The sequence below is a fragment of the Choloepus didactylus genome, chromosome 11 (assembly GCF_015220235.1).
Source record: "Choloepus didactylus isolate mChoDid1 chromosome 11, mChoDid1.pri, whole genome shotgun sequence".
NCBI lineage: Eukaryota > Metazoa > Chordata > Mammalia > Pilosa > Megalonychidae > Choloepus > Choloepus didactylus.
Window position 1 is genome coordinate 18,748,641 of NC_051317.1, and position 23,807 is coordinate 18,772,447.

The window sequence follows — 23,807 nt, forward strand, 5'->3', positions numbered from 1 at the left end:
AAAGATGTCTACACAGAAAATTAGAAAACTTTATTAAAAGAAATCAGAGGACTTAAATAGGTTGAAAGATATTCCATGTTCATTGATAGGAAGGCTAAACATTGTTAAGATGTCACGTCTACACAAAATGATCTATAAATTCAATGCAATTCCAATCAAAATTCCAACAACCTAATTTGCAGACTTGGAAAAGCTAGTTATCAAAATTCCCTGGAAGGGAAAGGAGCCTCGAACTGCCAAAAAACATTCTAAGAAAGAACAAAGTAGGAGGACTTACACTTCTAGATTTTAAAGTTTCCTATAATCCAGTGTTCAAGACAGCATGGTACATTGTCAACACCCCCTTTCAAAATGAACAAGTTAGGGAGCTCACTTCCTAGACACCGCTGAAGATGGAGAAAGAGATTAAGCGAGAGGAAGGGGTAGCAACACACAAAATAAGACTTAACAAAAGTCTATGAATACTGAAACTTTATATAAATAAATATATATATATATTTTTTGGGTGCTGGTGTGTTGGAATAGCTGGAAGGAGGTAAATGACATGGTGGAACTGTAACCTATAACATCCTTTGAAATTTGCTCTATAGCTATTTGTTGAATTGCGCTTTTAAAGTCTTCACCTTTCTGTGTACACCCTATATTGCATAAGAAGGAAAGAACTGAAACTATGGAACTGTAACCCATAACAATTTTTGAAATTATCTATATAACTGCTTGTTGAGCTGTATATCAAAAGTTAACACCTTTCTATATGCATGTTGTATTTTACAATAATGGAAATAGTTGAAGTTGTGGAACTATGACCCATGATAATTCTTAGAAATTTGCTAATTACTTGTTAAATTGTACTTTGAAAGTTATCACTGTTATGTATATACGTTAAAGTTCACAATAAAAAAAATGCATTAAAAAATTAAATGAACCAACAGAGGTCAAAAAAAAAATTAGCATGGTACTGGCACAAAGATAGACATATTGACAATGGAATTGAATCAAGAGTTTGGAAATAGACCCCCAGATCTATGTTGACTGAGTTGATAAGGCGCCCAAATCCACTGAACTGGGATAGAACAGTCTCTTCAATAAATGGGATGTGGGGAACTGGATAGTCAAATCCAAAAGAATGAAAGAGGACACCTACTACCTCACAACCTATACAAAGTTCAAAGACCTCGATAAAAAAGACAGTATCATAAAACTCCTAGAAAATAATGTAAGGAAACATCTGCAAGACCCAGTTTTGGGAGGTAGCTTCTTAGACCTTACACCTAAAGCACAAGTAACGAAAAGAAAAAATAGATAACTGGAACTCCTCAAAATCAAAAGCTTCTGTACCTCAAAGGAATTTGTCAAAAGCTAAAGAGGCAGCCAACTCAATGGGAGAAAATATTTAGAAACCATGTGCGCCAGTTTGAATATATTGTGTCCCCCAAACACCATTATCTTTGATGTAATCTTGTGTGGGCAGATGTTATCAGTGTCGATTAGATTGTAATTCTCTGAATGTCTCTTTGGAATGTGCCCCACCCAGCTGTGGGTGATGACTGTGATTGGATAATTTCCATGGAGGTGTTGCCTCACCCATTCAGGGTGGGCCTTGATCAGTGGAGCCATATAAATGAGCTGACTGGCAGAGGGAACTCAGTGCAGCTGCAGCTATGAGTGATGTTTCGAAGAGGAGCTACAGCCAAGAGGGACACTTTGAAGAAAGCACAGGAGCTGCAGAGGAGAGACAGTTTGAAAAGGGCCATTGAAAGCAGACTCTTGCTCCAGAGAAGCTGAGAGAGGACTAATATCCCAAGTGTAACTAAGAGTGACATTTTTGAGGAACTGCAGCCTAAAGAGGAATGTCCTGGGAGAAACCCATTTTGAAACCAGAACTTCGGAGCAGACACCAGCCACATGCCTTCCCAGGTAACAGAGGTTTTCCGGACACCATTGGCTATCCTCCAGGGAAGGTACCCATTGCTGATATGTTACCTTGAACACTTTATGGCCTGAAGACTGTAACTGTGTAACCAAATAAACCCCCTTTTATAAAAGCCAGTCTATCTCTGGTGTTTTGCATTCCAGCAGCATTAGCAAACTAGAACACCATGTATCTGATAGGAGACTGATATCTTGCTTATACAAAGAAATCCTACTACTCAGCAACAATAATACAACAGCCCAATTATAAAATGGGGAAAGATATGAAGAGACATTTTCTGAAGATGAACTACCAATGGCTAAAACACACATGAAAAAATGTTCATCTTCTCTAGCTATTAGGGAAAAGCTAATCAAAACCACAATGAGATATCATCTCCCACAAATAAGAATGGCTGCCATAAAACAAATAGGAAACTACAAATTCTGGAGAGGATATGGAGAAATTGGAACTCTTCTTCATTGCTGGTGGGAATGTATAATGGTACAGCCACTGTGGAAGACAGTTGGGCGATTCCTCAGAAAACTAGATTATAGAGTTACCCTATGATCCAGCAATTTCACTTCTTGGTATATACCCAGAAAATATGAAAGCAGTGACACAAACAGACATTTACACACTGATGTTCACAGCGGCACTGTTCACAATTGCCAAGAGATGAAAACAACCCAAGTGTCCTTCAACAGATGAGTGGATAAACAAAATGTGGCATATACATCGACAGAATACTATGCAGCAGTAAGAAGAAATGAAGTCCTGAAACATACCAGGACAACATGGATGAACCTTGAAGACATAATGCTGCGTGAAATAAGTCAAACAGAAAAGGAGAGATATTTTATGTTATCACTAATATGAACTCCCTGAACAATATAAAGTCAGTGTCTTACAATGTATAATATACAGGAATTAGAGATAGTTAGAAGGTAGTAAAGGGGGAATGATTATCTCATATGTACAGACATGTTATTGAGGGTGAACTTAAAGGTATGGGAATGGACAGAGGTGATAATGGGAGTATAAGTATCAGTGCCGCATTGAAGGCAAACATGATTGAAAGGGTTTGTTTAAAGGTATTGTGCTGGTTTGAAGCTGCTATGGACCCCAGAGAAGCCATGGTCTTTTAATCCAATCTTGTTGACTGAGTGTTCCATTGAGATGTGACTCACCCAACTGTGGGTGAGACTTTCGATTAAATTATTTCCATTGTGACCCTGTCCATTCCAGGTGGGTCTTAATTAGGTCACTAGAGGCCTTTAAGAGAGCTCACAGAAACAAGGGGCTCAGAGAAGCTGAGAGAGACATTTGGAGAGAAGCTAAGACATGTAATCCAGAGTTTGCCCGTGGGAGAAGCTAAGAACCAAAAGAGACCCAGATGTTTGGAGATGCTGGAAGATGCAGACAGAGGGACATCTGGAGATGCCAAGCTAAGAGACAAAGCCCATAGTTTGCCCTGGAGAAACTGAGAGGACCCCCAGATGCTCAGAGAGAACACCCCAGGAGAACCAAGCAGAGAGTTGAGAAAAGCTAAGAGAGACAGAAGCCCAGAGACATTTTGGAAAAAGCCATTTTGAAATATAACCCAGGAGCAAAGAACCAGCAGAAGCCAGCCATGTGCCTTTCCAGCAAACAGAGGTATTCTGGATGCCATAGGCCTTTCCTCAGTGAAGGTATCCTCTTGTTGATGCATTCATTTGGAAACTTTTATGGTCTAAGAACTGCAAATTTGTAACCTAATAAATCCCCTTTATAAAGCCAATCCATTTCTGGTATTTTGCATAACAGCAGCTCTAGCAAACTTGAATAGGTATGTATCACAAGTGCTTGCATGATCTACTTCTAAGGTATGACACTGGTACAAAGAGTTAACTACAGCGTGCTATACGGGAAAAACTACATATTGCATGTTATAGACTATGTTTAATAAGAATACCTTAGCAGGACCACACTAATACTAGGGATAAAAAACTAGGGGATGATAAGAGCTTTGGGGTATTTTGGATTATGATAATTGTTTAAAATTTGAGAGTGATGATAATTTAACAACTAAGGGAAAATAAAATGAAACACTGTTCATCTTGGATAGAATATATGTTATGTGAAATTAGGGCTACCCTAATCAATAAGTCAAGCCCTTGATCTTGAAACTTGCTCTAGCAAAACTTAAGGCTGTAAGTGGGAGGCTAAGCCTACTGATAATTACGCCTAGGAATCACCGCCAGAGAACTTCTTTTGTTGCTCAGATGTGGCCTTTCTCACTCTAAAACCAGCTCTGCAAATAAATTTATTACCCTCCCCACTACATGGAACATGACTCCCAGGGGAGTGAGTCTCCCTGGCAACGTGGGACATGACTCCCAGGAACGAACCTGGCCCTGGCACTGAGGGATTGAGAATGCCTTGTTTACCAAAAGGAGGAAAAGAAAGGTACAAAGAAAAGTCGCAGAGGCTAAGAGATTTCAAATAGAGTTGAGTGGCTATCCTGGAGGTTACTCTTAAGCAAGCTAGATATTCCAAATGCCCACAGTATACAAGCCCTAACCAACATTAGTCCCAAAAATACCTAGGCCCCTATTGAGACTCTATAGAAGTTTCACTGACTAAGTTTACTTTCAGAAACTTAAATGCCCACAGTGTTCCTATGCCAGATAAGTCCAAAAACCCAGAGGCAACAGCCTCGCCAAGAACATCAGCCAGGTGCTTCCCCCTTCCCCTAATGCTGACACCCTTTTCAGCATAAACAAGTTAGGGTAGTCACTGCCCAGATAACCCTGAAGATTGAGAAAGTGATGAAAAAAGAAAGAGGGATAGCAACAGACAAGATAGGATTTAACAAAGGATTACAAATACTGAATCTTTACATAAATTTTTTTTTTAGTTTTTAGGGTACTAGAAGAGCTACAAGGAAATAACTGACATGGTGGAACTGTAACATATAACATGCTTTGAAATATGCTCTATAGCTACTTGTTAAATTATGCTTTCAAAGTTAACACAAGTCTGTATATATGTTATATTTCACAATAAGGAAAAAACTGAAATTGTGGAACTGTAACCCATAACATTCTTTGAAATTTGCTCTTTAACTACTTGTTAAATTGTACTTTGAACGTTATCACCATTCTGTAAATTTGCTATACTTCACAATAACTGAAATGGTAGAACTGTAACCCATAAAATTGTTTGAAATGTGCTCTCCAACTACTTGTTAAATTGTACTTTGAAAGTTATCACTTTTCTGTATATATGTTGTATTTCAGAATTTAAAAAGTATAGTCTGTGTGTGTGTGTGTGTCTGTGTATAGTCTTTCCTGTATAAACTCTGAAGAGCAGTTAAGGAGAAGTTTCTCTTTATAGAAATTTTGCAGTTAACAAATGAACATGGAATGAAAGAATTAGAACATCATAATTTTGTAACCCATGATTTAGATTTAGGCAATAATCATAATGGCATACATAAGAAATGTTCAGAAAAAGCAAATCTATGAAGACAGAAAAAAGACTAGAGTGGTTGGTTGAGAATGGAACAAAGGAATAACTGTAAGCAAGGTATCTTGTTCAGTGATAAAAATGTTCCTAAAATGAAGTATAGTAGTAATAGCATAACTAGGAAAATCTACTAAAAATCTCTGAACTCTACATTAAAATGGATGAATTTTATAGTATGTAAATTAAACCTCAATAAAGATATCAAAATATTCAAAATAGATATAATCGTCACAAAAAGAAAAAAACCGATATTATGTGCCATGTGCCTTCTGATAGAACACACCACCCACTATGAAATACTCTTGCCAAAACAAACAAAAAAAAATCTAACTTGAATCTGATCAAGTCTCTGAATTTAGCTACCAATAAAGAAGAAAGAAATACGACAGAGGAAGATGTTAAATGACATCACAGAGATGCAATCAGCAAAATCCAGACTGGGGTTTACTACACAACAATCCAGTTTCTTCAACAAATAAATCGTAGAAAATAAAAGACTCAGAAGACATATCAGCCAGTCAAAACGTGTAGACCTGGCCCCCATCAAGATGGCGAAGTGAGAAGTTTCAGGGTTCTATCTCCCCACAGAAGCTTTGAACAACCAGCAAGAACTGGCAGAAACATCTCTCCCAAATGAACACAAAACAGTTAAAGGATTGCAGCAACAAGGCAAGCACTGAATCAAGAAAAAGACATCCTAAGAACAGTAGGGAACTGATGGGAATATAAAATATAGCTGCTGTGGAAGACTGTTAGGCAGTTCCTCAGAAAGCTAAGTATAGAGTTGCCTTACAATCTGGCAATCTCACTACTCAGTATATACCTAGAACAACTGAAAGCAGGGACACAAACAAACATTCGCACACTGATCTTCATAGCGGCATCGTTCTCCGTTGCCAAAAGAGGGAAACAACCCATGTGTCCATCAACCGATGACTGGATAAACAAAACGTGGTATATACATACAATGGAATATTATTCTGCAGCAAGAAGGAATGAAGTCCTAAAGCACGCGACAACAGAGATGAACCTTGAGGACATTCTGCTGAGTGAAACAAGTTAGACACAAAAGGACAAATATTATATGATCTCACTTATCATATGTAAACTCACAGACACGGAATCCAGAATATAGGATACCTGGAGATATAATGAGGCTAGAGAATGGGGAGCTGTTGCTTAAAATGTGCAGAATTTTAAACTAGGTTGAATTTAAATGTGTGGAAATGGATAAATGTGATGGCAGCACATTATTGTGAGTATAATTAACAGTGCTGAATTGTGTTTGAATGTGATTGATAGGGGAACTTTAGAGTCATGTATCTTACCAGAAGGAAAACCAGAGGTTAAAAAACGTGGGATTGTATACCACAGTAAATCTTGTGGTAGACAATGACTGTGATTAACAATACAATTACAAAAAATTTCTTCCATGAACTAGGGGTGGGGGGGGGACCAACAGGAGGGGGAGCTTGCCTCAATCATGACAGCAGAATGAGATGCTAAAGGGTTCTACATCCCCAAGGAAGCTCTGAACAACCAGCAAGAACTGGCAGAAATGAATCATTCTCAAGTCTCCAGAAAACAGTTCAAGGACTGAAGTAATAGGGAGAGTGCAAAATCAAGAAAAAGGCTACTTAAGAGGTAGGATCTCCTGACCCTCTGGCAGGGCCTATTCCCCACCCCTAACCAGTATGGTGTGGAGCTGACCCATGCTCCCAGTACAGATCCTTGGTCCCAGTTCTGGAGGGAGCAGAGTAACTAACACTCATGCACATATGAGGAGCAAGTACATTTGGACCAATCTATCTGGTGGTGCCATGAGGGACTCACCATCCCAGAACTTGCCCTTCATGTATAAATGCAGCTCACAGAACACTCCTACAGAATGCTGTGGGAGCAGTCAAGGCACGCTGCCTGGAGCAAGGGATTGCTGGCTGTAGTACATACAGTGCAGTGCCAGGGACTGTGAGGAAATTGTTTCCTAGGGAAGAAGTGACATTCAGAATCATGTACAAAGGAAAATTCCTAGGGCCACACAGGCATGCCAAGACAAGATGCATGCACAGAAAGGATCAGTGAGGCCCCTATGCTTTGGCTTGGAACTATTCTCCAAACTCACTGTAATGGATAAGCCCTGAAGGAGACCACTTGCACAGGTCAATCTGCAAAGCCCAGGAAAAGTGTTTTCTTTTATTCCTTCATCCTTCTTCTTCTTTGTTCGCATCTGGCATTCATGGAAAGCTTTGTCATAACACTAGCTGAACACATAAGCATAAGGAGCAGATGCCTCAGAGTCTAACTTCCAGTGATAGCACATTAAAAAATCAAAATATCCAGGTTTCATCAACAGGTTACAAAACATACAAAGAACAGTAAGTGATGGCCCAGGTAAAGGAGATTAAAGCATTAGAAACCATAAGTGAGGAGGACCAAAGCCTGGATCATACCAAAGACTTTAAAAAATGATCCTAGATATGTTCAAAGACCTAAAGGAAAACGGACAAAAAACTAAAGGAAATAAGGAAAACAAAAGTTGACTACAAAAAGAACATCAATAGGAAGATGGAAATTACGAAAAGGAACCAAACAGAACTGAAGAACACAGTAACAGAAATTTAAAATTCCCTAGAGGAGTTCAACAACAGACTGGAGCTGGCAGAAGAAAGAATCAGAGAACTTGAAGATAAGAAAACTGAAATCATTCCGTCTGACAAGCAGAAAGAAGAAAAGTGAACAGAACCTGAGGAACCTGTGGCACACCAGGAAGTATACCAATATACTCATTGTGGGAGTCTCAGAAAGAGAGAAAAGCCCAGAAAGAATCTTGAAAGAAATAATGGCTGAAAACTTCCAAAAGTTAACAAGTCATTAATATACACATCCCAGACACTCAATGACTTGCAAACGCAATAAATCCAAATAGACCCATGCTACAGAATAGTATAGTCAAACTCTAAAATGCTAAAAATAGAGAATTCTGAAAGCCTCAAGAAACATATGTGATGTACAGGGGAGCCCCAAGAATTAAGTGTTGATTTCTCATCAGAAACTATGGATACTAGAAGGCATTAGGATGACATTTAAAGTGCTGAAAGCAAAAATTGCCAGCCAAGAATTCTATATCTAGCAAAACTATCTTTTGAAAATGAGGGTGAGCACACACATTTCCAGACACAGGGCAAGACCCAAGACCACAGAGACCACAGAAACGCAGGGCAGAAAACAAGCCACTGAAGAGTGCTGCATAAAAAAGGACCCCAGGCACCTCCAAAATGGAGGATTAGGGAGGCAGTGGCAGAACCTCTCCCAAAAACAGCAAGTAGCTGAGTAGAAACTGTCCAAATCAACTGTTTGGGGATCCAGAGACCAGGGGAGGTCAATACAACACCCAGGGAAGTGTGGCACAAGGGACAAAGAGACTAAGAAACCATGGTCAGAGATTGTAATTCCCATTCACAGCTCCTGGTGCCCATCCCCCACCCTCAAGGGAAACAGTGGCAGGAGCCCAATCCTTGCCTAGAGGGCAGCTGCAGGCTGGGATGGCCATGGGAGTCCTCCCCACAGTCCAACACCGAGCCAGATATTTGCCAGTGAAGTTAGAACACAAACTTGAGATCCCCACAATTTCAGCTCATCCAGATCAGACGCTGCCAGGTGCCACCGTTTTCACTGCTTCAGAGGTGAATCTGGCAAAAAGCCTTAACAGATTGCCTTCACAGGGCTGAGGGAAATAGATAGGTGAAGAGCACCATCTGCTGGGCAGGCCAGAAAGTACAGCCTGGTGACAAGACCCGCTCCCAGGGGCCACTGGATCTGGTCTAGACCCTCTGCATGGGTACCTGTCCCTGTTCTGGCTAGGAAATACTGATGATCCAACTGTCAAAGAAGAGACTTAATACAAATCCAATCAAACAAAATCCAAGCAGATCCTCAATAAAATGCCGATCTCTAACCAGAAACCATGCAGGCAAGAAGGCTGACACATTTAAAGTACTAAAAGAGAACAAATATAAAGCCTCCCTTCTATTAGAGCATGCCTGCTTTTTAGCTCTCAGGAAACAGGAAATTTAGAGGACAAAGGTATTTCCAGGAGTGTTGTCCTAGACTTCTCTCAGCGGGGCGAGTGCCCCCACCTTGGGAGTCTAGGTCTAGATATCTCCCAGGGATGAACGTCCTGGAGACGCCAGGCAACTTTACTTCCTGCATTCCCAAGAAAGGACTCCTTGAAAGCACTGTCCTGGAATTCTTCCAGGCAAGGCCCCGGAAAACCCTGGAAGCAGAGGTCCAGACATCTCTCAGGAAAAGTGTCCCAGTGACACCAAGTGACTATATTCCCCATGCTCCCTCTGTTAGCTAAATTTGCAGGGTGAAAAATTATTTACATATTTAGAGATTGTTTAAAATTCCTAAAAACTCAATGTTCTCACTGTCCATGTTACATCCTGATACTGATCTGTATGATGTTAGATGTCGTTAGTCATGGGTTTAGTTATTCCTAGAAAAAATTATAGCTCATAAAACAACCAAATTTACTTCTCAGTTATACTATTTTGATATAAAGCTTCCAAAAGTTAAACTTTCTTAGCACACTAATTTAACCTGTCCAGTCAATTTATTTAAAACAAGCTAAATCAGGTTTGTTTGACATAGAACCTAAAATAGAAAATAAAATCTTAATCACAAAACAAAAATATCTGCAAAGTCACTTAAAAAACAAGAGAAAAAAAAACTATTAAACTTCTCCACCTGGGAAATTCTTGCTATTCTCTTAAGCAATAGTGGCTCCCAATTTAAAAAGTCAGGCCCTTGATCTTGAGGTTTGCCCTTAGGAAACTTGTATCTGTAATGGCAAAGCTAAGCCTATTTATAATTAATGCCTACAAGTCACCACCAGAGAACCTCTTTTGTTGCTCAAATGAAATCTCTCTCTAAGCAAAACTCTACAAATAAACTCACTATCTTCCCCTCTACATGGGACATGACTTCCAGGGGTATAAGTCTCCCTACCAACGTGAGACATGACTCCCAAAGATGAGTCTGGACTTTGCACCATAGAATCAGCTGACCAAAAAAGGGAAAAAAAATTTCAGTGGCCAAGAAGTTTCAAAGAGAGTCGAGAGGCGGGGCAAGATGGCAGACTGGTGAGCTGTATGTTTTAGTTACTCCTCCAGGAAAGTAGGTAAAAAGCCAGGAACTGCGTGGACTGGACACCACAGAGCAATCTGTCTTTGGGCATACTTCATACAACACTCATGAAAACGTGGAACTGCTGAGATCAGCGAAATCTGTAAGTTTTTGCGGCCAGGGGACCCGCGCCCCTCCCTGCCAGGCTCAGTCCCGGGGGAGGAGGGGCTGTCAGCTCCAGGAAGGAGAAGGGAGAAATGCAGTGGCTGCTCTTATCGGAAACTCATTCTACTGATTCAAACTCCAACCATAGATAGACTGAGACCAGACACCAGAGACTCTGAGAGCAGCCAGCCCAGCAGAGAGGAGACAGGCATAGAAAAAAAACAACACGAAAAACTCCAAAATAAAAGCAGAGGATTTTTGGAGTTCTGGAGAACACAGAAAGGGGAAGGGCGGAGATCAGGCCTTGAGGCGCATATGCAAATCCCGAAGCAAGGCTGATCTCTCTGCCCTGTGCACCTTTCCTTAATGGCCCTGGTTGCTTTGTCTATTAGCATTTCAATAACCCATTAGATCTCTGAGGAGGGCCGTTTTTTTTTTTAAATCCTTTTTGCTTTTTCTAAAACAATTACTCTAAGAAGCTCAATACAGAAAGCTTCAAAGAATTGAAATTTGGGCACGTCAAGTCAAGAGCAGAACTAAGAGAGCTCTGAGACAAAAGGCAATAATCCAGTGGCTGAGAAAATTCACTAAACAACACAACTTCCCAAGAAAAGGGGGGTGTCCGCTCACAGCCACCATCCTGGTGGACAGGAAACACTCCTGCCCATCGCCAGCCCCATAGCCCAGAGCTGCCCCAGACAACCCAGTGTGACGGAAGTGCTTCAAATAACAGGCACACACCACAAAACTGGGCGTGGACATTAGCCTTCCCTGCAACCTCAGCTGAATGTCCCAGAGCTGGGAAGGGGGAGCAGTGTGAATTAACAGAGCCCCATTCAGCCATCATTTGAGCAGACTGGGAGCCTCCCAACACAGCCCAGCAGCCCAGAACTGCCCTGGGGGGACGGCACTCACCTGTGACATAGCACAGTCATCCCTCAACAGAGGACCCGGGGTGCACAGCCTGGAAGAGGGGCCCACTTGCAAGTCTCAGGAGCCATACGCCAATACCAAAGACTTGTGGGTCAGTGGCAGAGACAAACTGTGGCAGGACTGAACTGAAGGATTAGACTATTGCAGTAGCTTTAAAACTCTAGGATCATCAGGGAGATTTGATTGTTAGGGCCACACCCCCTCCCCGACTGCCCAGAAACACGCCCCACATACAGGGCAGGCAACACCAACTACACACGCAAGCTTGGGACACCAATTGGGCCCCACAAGACTCACTCCCCCACTCACCAAAAAGGCTAAGCAGGGGAGATCTGGCTTGTGGAGAACAGGTGGCTCGTGGACGCCACCTGCTGGTTAGTTAGAGAAAGTGTACTCCACGAAGCTGTAGATCTGATAAATTAGAGATAAGGACTTCAACTGGTCTACAAACCCTAAAAGAACCCTATCAAGGTCAGCAAATGCCACGAGGCCAAAAACAACAGAAAATTATAAAGCATATGAAAAAACCAGACGATATGGATAACCCAAGCCCAAGCACCCAAATCAAAAGACCAGAAGAGACACACCTAGAGCAGCTACTCAAAGAACTAAAGATGAACAATGAGACCCTAGTACGGGATATGAAGGAAATCAAGAAGACCCTAGAAGAGCATAAAGAAGACATTGCAAGACTAAATAAAAAAATGGATGATCTTATGGAAATTAAAGAAACTGTTGACCAAATTAAAAAGATTCTGGACACTCATAGTACAAGACTAGAGGAAGTTGAACAACGAATCAGTGACCTGGAAGATGACAGAATGGAAAATGAAAGCATAAAAGAAAGAATGGGGAAAAAAATTGAAAAAATCGAAATGGACCTCAGGGATATGATAGATAATATGAAACGTCCGAATATAAGACTCATTGGTGTCCCAGAAGGGGAAGAAAAGGGTAAAGGTCTAGGAAGAGTATTCAAAGAAATTGTTGGGGAAAACTTCCCAAATCTTCTAAACAACATAAATACACAAATCATAAATGCTCAGCGAACTCCAAATAGAATAAATCCAAAAAAACCCACTCCGAGACATATACTGATCACACTGTCAAACATAGAAGAGAAGGAGCAAGTTCTGAAAGCAGCAAGAGAAAAGCAATTCACCACATACAAAGGAAACAGCATAAGACTAAGTAGTGACTACTCAGCAGCCACCATGGAGGCGAGAAGGCAGTGGCACGATATATTTAAAATTCTGAGTGAGAGGAATTTCCAGCCAAGAATACTTTATCCAGCAAAGCTCTCCTTCAAATTTGAGGGAGAGCTTAAATTTTTCACAGACAAAGAAATGCTGAGAGAATTTGCTAACAAGAGACCTGCCCTACTGGAGATACTAAAGGGAGCCCTACAGACAGAGAAACAAAGACAGGACAGAGAGACTTGGAGAAAGGTTCAGTACTAAAGAGATTCGGTATGGGTACAATAAAGGATATTAATAGAGAGAGGGAAAAATATGGCAAACATAATCCAAAGGATAAGATGGCCGATTCAAGAAATGCCTTCACGGTTTTAACGTTGAATGTAAATGGATTAAACTCCCCAATTAAAAGATATAGATTCGCAGAATGGATCAAAAAAAATGAACCATCAATATGTTGCATACAAGAGACTCATCTTAGACACAGGGACACAAAGAAACTGAAAGTGAAAGGATGGAAAAAAATATTTCATGCAAGCTACAGCCAAAAGAAAGCAGGTGTAGCAATATTAATCTCAGATAAAATAGACTTCAAATGCAGGGATGTTTTGAGAGACAAAGAAGGCCACTACATACTAATAAAAGGGGCAATTCAGCAAGAAGAAATAACAATCGTAAATGTCTATGCACCCAATCAAGGTGCCACAAAATACATGAGAGAAACATTGGCAAAACTAAAGGAAGCAATTGATGTTTCCACAATAATTGTGGGAGACTTCAACACATCACTCTCTCCTATAGATAGATCAACCAGACAGAAGACCAATAAGGAAACTGAAAACCTAAACAATCTGATAAATGAATTAGATTTAACAGACATCTACAGGACATTACATCCCAAATCACCAGGATACACATACTTTTCTAGTGCTCATGGAACTTTCTCCAGAATAGATCATATGCTGGGACATAAAACAAGCCTCAATAAATTTAAAAAGATTGAAATTATTCAAAGCACATTCTCTGACCACAATGGAATACAATTAGAAGTCAATAACCATCAGAGACTTAGAAAATCCACAAATACCTGGAGGTTAAACAACACACTCCTAAACAATCAGTGGGTTAAAGAAGAAATAGCAAGAGAAATTGCTAAATATATAGAGACGAATGAAAATGAGAACACAACATACCAAAACCTATGGGATGCAGCAAAAGCAGTGCTAAGGGGGAAATTTATAGCACTAAACGCATATATCAAAAAGGAAGAAAGAGCCAAAATCAAAGAACTAATGGATCAACTGAAGAAGCTAGAAAATGAACAGCAAACCAATCCTAAACCAAGTACAAGAAAAGAAATAACAAGGATTAAAGCAGAAATAAATGACATAGAGAACAAAAAAACAATAGAAAGGATAAATATCACCAAAAGTTGGTTCTTTGAGAAGATCAACAAGATTGACAAGCCCCTAGCTAGACTGACAAAATCAAAAAGAGAGAAGACCCATATAAACAAAATAATGAATGAAAAAGGTGACATAACTGCAGATCCTGAAGAAATTAAAAAAATTATACGAGGATATTATGAACAACTGTATGGCAACAAACTGGATAATGTAGAAGAAATGGACAATTTCCTGGAAACATATGAACAACCTAGACTGACCAGAGAAGAAATAGAAGACCTCAACCAACCCATCACAAGCAAAGAGATCCAATCAGTCATCAAAAATCTTCCCACAAATAAATGCCCAGGGCCAGATGGCTTCACAGGGGAATTCTACCAAACTTTCCAGAAACATCTGACACCAATCTTACTCAAACTCTTTCAAAACATTGAAAAAAATGGAACACTACCTAACTCATTTTATGAAGCTAACATCAATCTAATACCAAAACCAGGCAAAGATGCTACAAAAAAGGAAAACTACCGGCCAATCTCCCTAATGAATATAGATGCAAAAATCCTCAACAAAATACTTGCAAATCAAATCCAAAGACACATTAAAAAAATCATACACCATGACCAAGTGGGGTTCATTCCAGGCATGCAAGGATGGTTCAACATAAGAAAAACAATCAATGTATTACAACACATTAAAAACTCGAAAGGGAAAAATCAATTGATCATCTCAATAGATGCTGAAAAAGCATTTGACAAAATCCAACATCCCTTTTTGATAAAAACACTTCAAAAGGTAGGAATTGAAGGAAACTTCCTCAACATGATAAAGAGCATATATGAAAAACCCACAGCCAGCATGGTACTCAATGGTGAGAGACTGAAAGCCTTCCCTCTAAGATCAGGAACAAGACAAGGATGCCCGCTGTCACCACTGTTATTCAACATTGTGCTGGAAGTGCTAGCCAGGGCAATCCAGCAAGACAAAGAAATAAAAGGCATCCAAATTGGAAAAGAAGAAGTAAAACTGTCATTGTTTGCAGATGATATGATCTTATATCTAGAAAACCCTGAGAAATCGACGATACACCTACTAGAGCTAATAAACAAATTTAGCAAAGTAGCGGGATACAAGATTAATGCACATAAGTCAGTAATGTTTCTATATGCTAGAAATGAACAAACTGAAGAGACACTCAAGAAAAAGATACCATTTTCAATAGCAACTAAAAAAATCAAGTACCTAGGAATAAACTTAACCAAAGATGTAAAAGACCTATACAAAGAAAACTACATAACTCTACTAAAAGAAATAGAAGGGGACCTTAAAAGATGGAAAAATATTCCATGTTCATGGATAGGAAGGCTAAATGTCATTAAGATGTCAATTCTACCCAAACTCATCTACAGATTCAATGCAATCCCAATCAAAATTCCAACAACCTACTTTGCAGACTTGGAAAAGCTAGTTATCAAATTTATTTGGAAAGGGAAGATGCCTCGAATTGCTAAAGACACTCTAAAAAAGAAAAACGAAGTGGGAGGACTTACACTCCCTGACTTTGAAGCTTATTATAAAGCCACAGTTGTCAAAACAGCATGGTACTGGCACAAAGATAGACATATAGATCAATGGAATCGAATTGAGAATTCAGAGATAGACCCTCAGATCTATGGCCGACTGATCTTTGATAAGGCCCCCAAAGTCACCGAACTGAGCCATAATGGTCTTTTCAACAAATGGGGCTGGGAGAGTTGGATATCCATATCCAAAAGAACGAAATAGGACCCCTACTTCACCCCCTACACAAAAATTAACTCAAAATGGACCAAAGATCTCAATATAAAAGAAAGTACCATAAAACTCCTAGAAGATAATGTAGGAAAACATCTTCAAGACCTTGTATTAGGAGGCCACTTCCTAGACTTTACACCCAAAGCACAAGCAACAAAAGAGAAAATAGATAAATGGGAACTCCTCAAGCTTAGAAGTTTCTGCACCTCAAAGGAATTTCTTAAAAAGGTAAAGAGGCAGCCAACTCAATGGGAAAAAATTTTTGGAAACCATGTATCTGACAAAAGACTGATATCTTGCATATACAAAGAAATCCTACAACTCAATGACAATAGTACAGACAGCCCAATTATAAAATGGGCAAAAGATATGAAAAGACAGTTCTCTGAAGAGGAAATACAAATGGCCAAGAAACACATGAAAAAATGTTCAGCTTCACTAGCTATTAGAGAGATGCAAATTAAGACCACAATGAGATACCATCTAACACCGGTTAGAATGGCTGCCATTAAACAAACAGGAAAATACAAATGCTGGAGGGGATGTGGAGAAATTGGAACTCTTATTCATTGTTGGTGGGACTGTATAATGGTTCAGCCACTCTGGAAGTCAGTCTGGCAGTTCCTTAGAAAACTAGATATAGAGCTACCATTCGATCCAGCGATTGCACTTCTCGGTATATACCCGGAAGATCGGAAAGCAGTGACACGAACAGATATCTGCACGCCAATGTTCATAGCAGCATTATTCACAATTGCCAAGAGATGGAAACAACCCAAATGTCCTTCAACAGATGAGTGGATAAATAAAATGTGGTATATACACACGATGGAATACTACGCGGCAGTAAGAAGGAACGATCTCGTGAAACATATGACAACATGGATGAACCTTGAAGACATAATGCTGAGCGAAATAAGCCAGGCACAAAAAGAGAAATATTATATGCTACCACTAATGTGAACTTTCAAAAATGTAAAACAAATGGTTTATAATGTAGAATGTAGGGGAACTAGCAGTAGAGAGCAATTAAGGAAGGGGGAACAATAATCCAAGAAGAACAGATAAGCTATTTAACGTTCTGGGGATGCCCAGAAATGACTATGGTCTGTTAATTTCTGATGGATGTAGTAGGAACAAGTTCACTGAAATGTTGCTATATTATGTAACTTTCTTGGGGTAAAGTAGGAACATGTTGGAAGTTAAGCAGTTATCTTAGGTTAGTTGTCTTTTTCTTACTCCCTTGCTATGGTCTCTTTGAAATGTTCTTTTATTGTATGTTTGTTTTCTTTTTAACTTTTTTTTTCATACAGTTGATTTGAAAAAAGAAGGGAAAGTTAAAAAAAAAAAAAAGACAAACAAGGAAAAAAAAAAAAAAGATGTAGTGCCCCCTTGAGGAGCCTGTGGAGAATGCAGGGGTATTCCCCTACCCCACCTCCATGGTTGCTAACAAGACCACAGACATAGGGGACTGGTGGTTTGATGGGTTGAGCCCTCTACCATAAGTTTTACCCTTGGGAAGACGGTTGCTGCAAAGGAGAGGCTAGGCCTCCCTATATTTGTGCCTAAGAGTCTCCTCCTGAATGCGTCTTTGTTGCTCAGATGTGGCCCTCTCTCTCTGGCTAAGCCAACTTGAAAGGTGAAATCACTGCCCTCCCCCCTACGTGGGATCAGACACCCAGGGAAGTGAATCTCCCTGGCAACGTGGAATATGACTCCCAGGGAGGAATGTAGACCCGGCATCGTGGGATGGAGAACATCTTCTTGACCAAAAGGGGGATGTGAAAGGAAATGAAATAAGCTTCAGTGGCAGAGAGATTCCAAAACGAGCCGAGAGATCACTCTGGTGGGCACTCTTATGCACACTTTAGACAACCTTTTTTAGGTTCTAAAGAATTGGGGTAGCTGGTGGTGGATACCTGAAACTATTAAACTACAACCCAGAACCCATGAATCTCGAAGACAGTTGTATAAAAATGTAGCTTATGAGGGCGGACAGTGGGATTGGGAATGCCATAAGGACCAAACTCCACTTTGTCTAGTTTATGGATGGATGTGTAGAAAAGTAGGGGAAGCAAACAAACAGACAAAGGTACCTAGTGTTCTTTTTTACTTCAATTGCTCTTTTTCACTCTAATTATTATTCTTGTTATTTTTGTGTGTGTGCTAATGAAGGTGTCAGGGATTGATTTAGGTGATGAATGTACAACTATGTAATGGTACTGTAAACAATCGAAAGTACAATTTGTTTTGTATGACTGCGTGGTATGTGAATATATCTCAATAAAATGATGATTAAAAAAAAAAAACATTCAATAACATTGAAAAAAAAAAAAAAAGAGAGTCGAGAAGTATTCTTATGCAAATTTCAGCCAGATATTGCAAACTGCCATAGTGTGCCAAGCGCCACCCAACAGTGTTCCTAAAAACTTAAAGAATACCCTGTGCTCCATCTTGCTCCTGCTTCTGTTCAGACTGTGTACACAATTTCTCACCCAGTTTGTTTCTTCCAGGTTAGAAGCCTTTTACAACAAACATCTCACCAGAGGCTATGCTTCTGTTCCTTATGCTCAACCAGCCACCCTCAACAGCCCTCAAAAGTAGGGCGTGCGACCCATTGAAGGCTTGAAGCAGATACAGAAGATAGACCATCGGCCCAAATTCCCTTAAGATTAAAGGAGCTGGAAATTTCTGATGGGGAAAATGAGATAGGATTAGAATTAGAGTGATGGCTAGATATGCAAAATCCACAAATATATAGAAGTTAAGAAACACACTCTTAATAAGTCAAAGAAGAAATCATACGGGAAGTCAGGAAATATCTTGAGATGAATGACAATGAAAATACAACATATCAAAATTTATGGGCCATAGCGAAGGCAGAGGGAAATTTATAGAGCAAAGCACTTACATTAAAAAAGAACAAGCTCCAATCACAGACCTAACTTCACATCTGGAGGAAGTAGAAAAAGAAGAGAAACCTAAACACAAAGGGAACAGAAGAAAGAAAATATAGAGCAGAAATAAATGAAACAGAGAAATAAAAAAAACTAAATCAATGAAACAAAAAGTTGGTTCTTTGAAAAGACCAATAAAAAATAGCAAACCTTTAGCTAAACTGATAAAGAAAAAGAGAACACAAATAACTACAATCAGAAAGTTGGAGGACTCACACTTCCTGATTTTAAAACTACAAAGTTACAGTAATCAAAATAGCATCATAGTGGCACAAGGACAGACATACAGACCAATGGAATCAAATTGAGAGTTCAGAAATAAACCCTCACATCCATGGCCAACTACTTTTTCATAAAAGTGCCAAGTCCACTCAATGGGGAAAGAATAGTCTCTTCAACAAGTGGTGCTGGGAAAACTGGATATTCATACACAAAATAATGCAGGAGTTAACAAAAGTTAACTCCAATTGAATCAAAGACCTAAATATAAGGGAAATATCTTAGTGAACTTGTGTTAGTTCAGCGGTTTCTAAGACTTATACCAAGAACACAAACAACAAAAACAAAAATGTATGAGAATTCACCAAAATTAAAAACTTTTGTATGTCAAAGGACTTTGTCAAGAAAGTAAAAGACAACCTAGAGCCCCAGTCACTGAGCCGCCGCCGAGGACTCAGGAGCCTCCCCCTCGAGCCCCCTCGCTTCCCGACGCTCCGTCCCCCCTGCCCGCCTTCTCCCGCCGCCGCCTTCCGCAGGCCGTTTCCACCGAGGAAAAGGAATCGTATCGTATGTCCGCTATCCAGAACCTCCACTCTTTCGACCCCTTTGCTGATGCAAGTAAGGGTGATGACCTGCTTCCTGCTGGGACTGAGGATTATATCCATATAAGAATTCAACAGAGAAACGGCAGGAAGACCCTTACCACTGTCCAAGGGATCGCTGATGATTACGATAAAAAGAAACTAGTGAAGGCATTTAAGAAGAAATTTGCCTGCAATGGTACTGTAATTGAGCATCCAGAATATGGAGAAGTGATTCAGCTACAGGGTGACCAGCGCAAGAACATATGCCAGTTTCTTGTAGAGATTGGACTGGCTAAGGACGACCAGCTGAAGGTTCATGGGTTTTAGTGCTTGTGGCTCACTGAAGCTTAAGTGAGGATTTCCTTGCAATGAGTAGAAAATTTTCCTCTGTCCCTTGTCACAAGTTTAAAAACCTCACAGCTTGTATAATGTAACCATTTGGGGTCCGCTTTTAACTTGGACTAGTGTAACTCCTTCATGCAATAAACTGAAAAGAGCCATGAAAAAAAAAAAAAAAAAAAAAAAAAAAAAAAAAAAAAAAAGACAACCTAGAAAAAAGGAAAAAATATCTGGAAACCATATATCTGATAAGGGGATTTAATATCCAAAATATATAAAGAAATCCTATAACTCAAAAAAAGAAACAACAACCAAAAAAAAAAAACTGAAACAACCCAATTAAAAAATGGGCAAATGACTTGAACAGATATTTTCCCAAAGAAGATATACAAATGGTCAACAAATAAATGAAAAGATACTCAACATCATTAGCCATCAGGGAATAGCATATCAAAACCACAATGAGATCCCAGCAGAATGGCTACTATTAAAAAAAGAAGAAGAAAGAATGAAAGAAAAGAAATGTTGAAGAGGATGCAGAGAAATAGAAACACTCATTCATTGTTGGTGGGAAGACAGTTTGGCAGTTCCTCAGAAAGTTAAGTATAAAATTACCATATGAGCTAGCAATTCTACTTCTAAGTATATGCCCCAAAGAAGTGAAAACAAGGACTCAAACAGATAATCACACAACTATCTTCACAGCAGCGTTATTCACCAAAATTGCCAAAAACTGTAAGAAACCCAAGTGTCCATCAACTGATGAATGGATAAACAAATGTGAAATATACATAAAATGGAATATTATTCAGTCATAAAAGGTAATTAAGTTCTAATACAAGCAACAACATGGATGAATCTGGAAGATATTATGTTGAGTGAAATGAGCTAGACACAAAAAGACAAATAGGCTTTGATCTCACTGGTATGAATTAGAATAAGCAAATTAATAGTCAGAAATTAGAATACAGGTTACTGGGGGCTGGTGCAGGGTTAGGGTATGGGGAGTTAATGTTTAATTGCTACAGTTTCTCTTGGGCAATGGGTGATAGTGATGGAAATACAGCTTTGTGAATATAATTAACACCAATGAACTGTATATTTGTAAAGGGATAAAAAGGGAAATTTTAGGTTGTATGTAAGTCACTGTATCTTCCAAAAAAAACCCATAGACCTGTACAGCACAAAAAAATGAAGCCTAATGTAAACAGTGAGCTGAAGCTAATAGCATGATTATAATTTTATTATTTAATCAGTTCTAACAAAATACCACACTAATGCAAAGTGTTAATAATAAGAAAATTGGGTGTGAAAAGAGAGCATATGGTAATTCTGTACTTCCTGAATGAATTTTCTATAAACCGACAGCTGTTCCAATAAAAAAAATTTTTAACTGAAAAAAAGAAACAAAAAAATGAGGGAAAGATTAAGGCAATCCCAAACATAAGCTAGGGGAGTTTATCACCACTATACTGGCCCTACAAGAGATGCTAAAGAGAGTTGTACAGGTTGAACAGAAAGGACATCAGACAATAAATTGAAACTACATGAAGAAATAAAGATCTCCACTGAGGGTAATGACATGGTTAAATACAAATGCCAGTACTACTGTATTTTGGTTTGTAACTCCTCTTTTTACTTCCTAAAGTAAATGCATAAAAGAAAAATGCATAAAATGTAAAGGAAAAGGAAATCTAAAAGGAAAATGCATAAAATGTAATGCTAAATCAGTGATTCTGGACTCATAATGTATTACCATATAATCTGTGACAAAAACCAAATATTTATTTATTTATTTATTTATTTATTTATTTATTTATTTATTTAGGGGCGTTATAGAGGGGAATAGGAATATAGTTTCTGTATACCACTGAAGTTAAGTTGGTATTAAAGCAAATGAGACTTTTACAGATTTAGAATGTTAAATTTAAGCCCCATGGTAACTGCAAAGAAAATTTCAGAGAATATGCAAGCTCATAGACAGAAATTGGAGTACAGGTTGCCAGGGCTGTGGGGCAGGAGAAATGAGAAATTAATGCATAATGGGTATAGGGTTTCTGTTTGGGGTGATGGGAAAGTTTTAGTAATACAAGGTGGTAAGGGTACTGCAATACCGTAAAAGTGATTAATCCCAGTGAATGGTATGCTTGGGGGTGGTTGAGATGGGAAAGTTTACACTGTATATTTGATCCCACAGTTTTTTTTAAAAAAGTGCAAAGAAGGAGACAATGACAATAAAATGAAATACATGATCCTGGATGGGATCTAGCAAAGGAAAAGAGGCTCAGAGGAACATCATTGGGACTTATGAAAAAACTGGAATACAGACCATAAGCTTTATATCAATGTTAAATTTCTTGAGCTTGGAGAGGCGGGGCAAGATGGCAGACTGGTGAGCTGTATGTTTTAGTTACTCCTCCAGGAAAGTAGGTAAAAAGCCAGGAACTGCGTGGACTGGACACCACAGAGCAATCTGTCTTTGGGCATACTTCATACAACACTCATGAAAACGTGGAACTGCTGAGATCAGCGAAATCTGTAAGTTTTTGCGGCCAGGGGACCCGCGCCCCTCCCTGCCAGGCTCAGTCCCGGGGGAGGAGGGGCTGTCAGCTCCAGGAAGGAGAAGGGAGAATTGCAGTGGCTGCTCTTACCGGAAACTCATTCTACTGATTCAAACTCCAACCATAGATAGACTGAGGCCAGACACCAGAGACTCTGAGAGCAGCCAGCCCAGCAGAGAGGAGACAGGCATAGAAAAAAAACAACACGAAAAACTCCAAAATAAAAGCAGAGGATTTTTGGAGTTCTGGTGAACACAGAAAGGGGAAGGGCGGAGATCAGGCCTTGAGGCGCATATGCAAATCCCGAAGCAAGGCTGATCTCTCTGCCCTGGGCACTTTTCCTTAATGGCCCTGGTTGCTTTGTCTATTAGCATTTCAATAACCCATTAGATCTCTGAGGAGGGCCGTTTTTTTTTTTTTTTTTTTAAATCCTTTTTGCTTTTTCTAAAACAATTACTCTAAGAAGCTCAATACAGAAAGCTTCAAAGAATTGAAATTTGGGCACGTCAAGTCAAGAGCAGAACTAAGAGAGCTCTGAGACAAAAGGCAATAATCCAGTGGCTGAGAAAATTCACTAAACAACACAACTTCCCAAGAAAAGGGGGGTGTCCGCTCACAGCCACCATCCTGGTGGACAGGAAACACTCCTGCCCATCGCCAGCCCCATAGCCCAGAGCTGCCCCAGACAACCCAGTGTGACGGAAGTGCTTCAAATAACAGGCACACACCACAAAACTGGGCGTGGACATTAGCCTTCCCTGCAACCTCAGCTGAATGTCCCAGAGCTGGGAAGGGGGAGCAGTGTGAATTAACAGAGCCCCATTCAGCCATCATTTGAGCAGACTGGGAGCCTCCCAACACAGCCCAGCAGCCCAGAACTGCCCTGGGGGGACGGCACTCACCTGCGACATAGCACAGTCATCCCTCAACAGAGGACCCGGGGTGCACAGCCTGGAAGAGGGGCCCAATTGCAAGTCTCAGGAGCCATACGCCAATACCAAAGACTTGGGGGTCAGTGGCAGAGACAAACTGTGGCAGGACTGAACTGAAGGATTAGACTATTGCAGTAGCTTTAAAACTCTAGGATCATCAGGGAGATTTGATTGT

The 23,807-nt window shown here is 39.8% G+C and overlaps 2 protein-coding genes across 5 annotated transcripts in view; one reads left to right on the top strand and one right to left on the bottom strand.

Moving 5' to 3' along the window:
• The window catches only part of CNOT8 (CCR4-NOT transcription complex subunit 8), a 91,289-nt gene that overhangs the window by 57,373 nt on the left and 10,109 nt on the right, over window positions 1-23,807 (bottom strand). The gene's annotated exons all lie outside the window — the stretch shown is intronic.
• On the top strand, window positions 19,648-20,310 carry LOC119505873 (eukaryotic translation initiation factor 1). Its single transcript, XM_037798754.1, has one exon. The coding sequence runs from the start codon at window positions 19,786-19,788 to the stop codon at window positions 20,125-20,127; it is 342 nt and encodes a 113-aa protein (XP_037654682.1). The 5' UTR covers window positions 19,648-19,785; the 3' UTR covers window positions 20,128-20,310.